This window comes from Austrofundulus limnaeus, unplaced genomic scaffold (assembly GCF_001266775.1).
Source record: "Austrofundulus limnaeus strain Quisiro unplaced genomic scaffold, Austrofundulus_limnaeus-1.0 Scaffold318, whole genome shotgun sequence".
Classification (NCBI taxonomy): Eukaryota; Metazoa; Chordata; class Actinopteri; order Cyprinodontiformes; family Rivulidae; genus Austrofundulus; species Austrofundulus limnaeus.
Window position 1 is genome coordinate 633,538 of NW_013952720.1, and position 3,986 is coordinate 637,523.

The 3,986-nt window shown below is 44.8% G+C and overlaps 2 protein-coding genes across 2 annotated transcripts in view; both read left to right on the forward strand.

The window, feature by feature from the left end:
- The window catches only part of snx6 (sorting nexin 6), a gene marked incomplete in the record, with an annotated part of 8,788 nt that extends 7,040 nt beyond the window's left edge, over positions 1-1,748 (forward strand). The window contains 2 exon segments of the mRNA XM_014022106.1: positions 934-1,019; positions 1,214-1,748. Of these exon segments, the coding sequence (XP_013877560.1) occupies positions 934-1,019; positions 1,214-1,267 (140 nt within the window).
- A 1,139-nt stretch (positions 1,749-2,887) lies between these two features.
- Positions 2,888-3,986, forward strand: part of psma3 (proteasome 20S subunit alpha 3) — a 4,155-nt gene continuing 3,056 nt past the window's right edge. Inside the window, exons 1-2 of the mRNA XM_014022107.1 lie at positions 2,888-2,993; positions 3,796-3,878. Of these exons, the coding sequence (XP_013877561.1) occupies positions 2,973-2,993; positions 3,796-3,878 (104 nt within the window). The 5' untranslated portion in view covers positions 2,888-2,972. The remainder of the gene's footprint in view (positions 2,994-3,795; positions 3,879-3,986) is intronic.

A 3,986-nucleotide genomic window follows, 5' to 3' on the forward strand; every position in this document is an offset into this window, starting at 1 on the left:
GGATGCTAACGGTAGCTAACCTTAGCTGGAGCAGATGGAGGAGCAACTGTGCAGGTGGATGCTAACGGTAGCTAACCTTAGCTGGAGCAGATGGAGGAGCAACTGTGCAGGTGGATGCTAACGGTAGCTAACCTTAGCTGGAGCAGATGGAGGAGCAACTGTGCAGGTGGATGCTAACGGTAGCTAACCTTAGCTGGAGCAGAGGGAGGAGCAACTGTGCAGGTGGACGCTAACAGTAGCTAACTTTAACTGGAGCAGCTGTGCAGGTGGATGCTAACGGTAGCTAACTTTAACTGGAGCAGCTGTGCAGGTGGATGCTAACGGTAGCTAACTTTAACTGGAGCAGCTGTGCAGGTGGATGCTAACAGTAGCTAACCTTAGCTGGAGCACATGGAGGAGCAGCTGTGCAGGTGGATGCTAACGGTAGCTAACCTTAGCTGGAGCAGARAGAGGAGCAGCTGTGCAGGTGGATGCTAATGGTAGCTAACTTTAATTGGAGCAGTTGTGCAGGTAGATGGTAACGGTAGCTAACCTTAGCTGGAGCAGAATCCACCTGCACGGCTGCTCCTCCCTCTGCTCCAGCTAAGGTTAGCTACCGTTAGCATCCACCTGCACAGTTGCTCCTCCATCTGCTCCAGCTAAGGTTAGCTACCGTTAGCATCCACCTGCACAGCTGCTCCAATTAAAGTTAGCTACCATTAGCATCCACCTGCAAGGCTGCTCCTCCTAACGGTAGCTAACGTTAGCTGGAGCAGAGGGAGGAGCGGTCATGCAGGTGGATGCTAACAGTAGCTAACCCTAGCTGGAGCAGAAGGAGGAGGCAGGGAGGGACGTGTCTGAGGTAACTAATCTGTAGGAGGACTGTGGAGCGGAACTTTGGGTTCTGTTGGACCAGGTTCCTGGTTCTGATCAAATGTTCTGTTTCTGAACCAGAACTCATCGACTTCAAGACGAGAAGAGTGGCAGCGTTCAGGAAGAACTTGGTGGAGCTGGCAGAGCTGGAGCTCAAACATGCCAAGGTACTGTCCTCAGACCCAGCTGGGTCCGGATCAGGACCGAGTCAGGTTCTGTTTCCTCCTCTAAAGTTCTGACCCATTTAGAACCAGGGAGAACGGATCAGTCAGAACCTGATCAGCCAATCAGAGCAGAGACGGGGTCCATCCTGATTGGACAGGTGTGTTTACAGGTGTGTTCTGTGTCCCGCCCCCTGCAGGGAAACCTCCAGCTGCTGCAGAGCTGCGTGAGCGTCCTGAAAGGTACCACTTAACTGTCGGACCCGACCCGACCCGCTGTGAGGACGGACGGCGCTGAGAACTGTGGACCAGAGACACAACAGAGACAGGAAGTGACACAAAGTCTGTTTTCTTCATCACCAAACACCCAGACCCCCTGCTGGGTCAGACCCCCTGCTGGGTCAGAACCCCTGCTGGGTCAGAACCTGGACAGGTCCTCCTGACACACAGTCAGAACTGCAGCACCTCCTGTTCTTTCTGATCCAGCAGGACCACCCAGGTCAGTTTGGAGCTTGGATGGATCCCTGCAGTCTGGATCCATCCTGGTCTGACCCACTCAGCTGGATTTGATTCAGAACCCGGGCCCGGTCCTTCTTTAAGCCCTCCCTTTGGGTTTTTATTCTGTTACCTAAAAAACTGATCGGTCCAGTCTGGTTCTTCTGGTCCCCCTGTAGAACAAACTGGATCCAGTCTGGTTCTTCTGGTCCCCCTGTAGAACAAACTGGATCCAGTCTGGTTCNCTGGTTCTTCTGGTCCCCCTGTAGAACAAACTGGATCCAGTCTGGTTCTTCTGGTCCCCCTGTAGAACAAACTGGATCCAGTCTGGTTCTTCTGGACCCCCTGTAGAACAAACCGGGTCCAGTCTGGTTCTTCTGGACCCCCTGTAGAACAAACCAGATCCAGTCTGGTTCTTCTGGACCTCCCTGTAGAACAAACCAGATCCAGTCTGGTTCTTCTGGTCCCYYCTGTAGAACATACCGGATCTGTTCTGGTTCTGGTGAAACCTGAAGAACAAATAAAAACATGATCATAAGAGTTATTTGAGTTTTTGACAGTTTCCTCTTTTCAAAATAAAGGTCTGTTTCAGGAAAAGATGGTAAATTTAAAATGTTTCAGAAACAGTTGTTGATTAAAAACAAAGTTTCAGAATCAGTTTGTAAATTAAAATTGTTTATTTCAGAACAGTTTTTATTTTAAACTGAAAACGAAACATTTTCTGTTCTGATCATAGGATTTAGTTCCAGAGGAGGACTCTGCTCCTCCTCCTCCTGCTCCTCCTCCTGCTCCTCCTCCTCCTCCTCTCAGTATTTCCTGCAGTCTGTGTTTCTGGGAGTTTGTGAACCGTCTGCTGCTGTGTGGCGACGGAGAGCTCTGGTTCTGGTTCTGGTTCTGGTTCCTGTCCTCCTTAAAGTGTCATTTCAGAATCAGAAACTAAATGAAGCCTTGTATTTGTTTGTATAAACTAATGAACGCTAATCATCACTGTCACTTTCTCTCTGAATTTTTATTTTAACTCCAGTTGACGGTAAAATATTTTGCCTTAACGTCAGTCGTTTTGTTAACTTTTATTTTATAATAAAATCATTTTTCCCCTTTTTTATTATTAAACTGTATCTGAATGTTTCTTCACTTTTTTGTGACCAAAGCTTCCATTCCTGATTGACCATGGTGTGATTTAAAAAAAAGCAGAATAAATCAGGTTTTAGTTGTTTAATCTTAAACAGGTCTGTAATCCAACGTGCTCGTTCTGAGACTCAATAAAACTTTATGAACACTTTTCTTAAAAATCCTGTGTGTGAACGTTTTACTGAATCCACCGGAGAGAAACCAGCTGCAGTGTGCAAACAAGTGACGAAAATACACCAAGAGGTTTGAGGCTTTTATTGTGAAGGCAGGAACCGGAAGTCTTATCCCGGAAAAGGAGTTCGGGAGCTGCTAAGCAGAACAGTTTGAGTCAAAATGAGCTCTATCGGGACCGGGGTGAGTGTTTCAGACACTTTTAGACAGAAGCTTTGTGTTAGCTGTAGTTTGAGTTTGTTCTGTTCCTGTTTAGTTTGTTTTTACAGAGAAAAACTGTTTATTTAACACAAAAATCTTTAAGAGCAACATGTTAGCTTGCTGAGTCACAGACCGGCCTGTTTGCTGAGGCTAAAGTGAAAGTGTAACTGTTTTTTGTTTTATTTTGAGTTAATATTTATTCTGTATATATAGAAGAAAACTGCTATAAAAACAAAACGTTCACTGCAGCAGCCTCTCAAAATTTACGACTTTAAATAAATTAATTTAACACGTTGCTAACAGCTGCTAACAGTTAGCTCTGTTACCTGCCAGACTCTGTTTTCAGTTTGTTGTATTTGAGTTTGTGCGCGTGTCGGCTTCATAATACAAGATAAAAAATATATTCAAAGACGTTTTTCTCACCAAACAAGTTGTTTATGTTTATTCGGGATAAAACTAAACAAACAAAACCGACTTTATGGTCAGAAAATCTAAATTTAAACCCAGAAGTTAGTCAGCAAGGTGCTGTTGTTTGATTTGGTTTTCACATGGCACGAAAATTATTAGTGATAAAATACTTTATAATTTTTCTAAATTAGATGTGATTTGTGTTTTTGAAAACAGTTCTTCAGTTTAAACTGTGATAAAATATTAAATGACATTAAGTTGGTCGTCAACATGACAAACAAGGTTTGAAATGTATAAAAGATTAGATTTACTCTTTATCGTTTCCGTAAATGACTTTTATTATTTTGACTTGAATGTATGATCCTGTGCTCTGCAGTACGACCTGTCGGCCTCCACCTTCTCACCTGATGGACGGGTGTTCCAGGTGGAGTACGCCATGAAGGCCGTGGAGAACAGCAGGTCAGTTTGCTCTGGAGCTGTTTCCCTAACACCCACTTTTAATGAAACTGGAATCTAAAGGTGTGTGTGTGTGTGTGTGTGTGTGTGTGTGTGTGTGTGTGTGTGTGT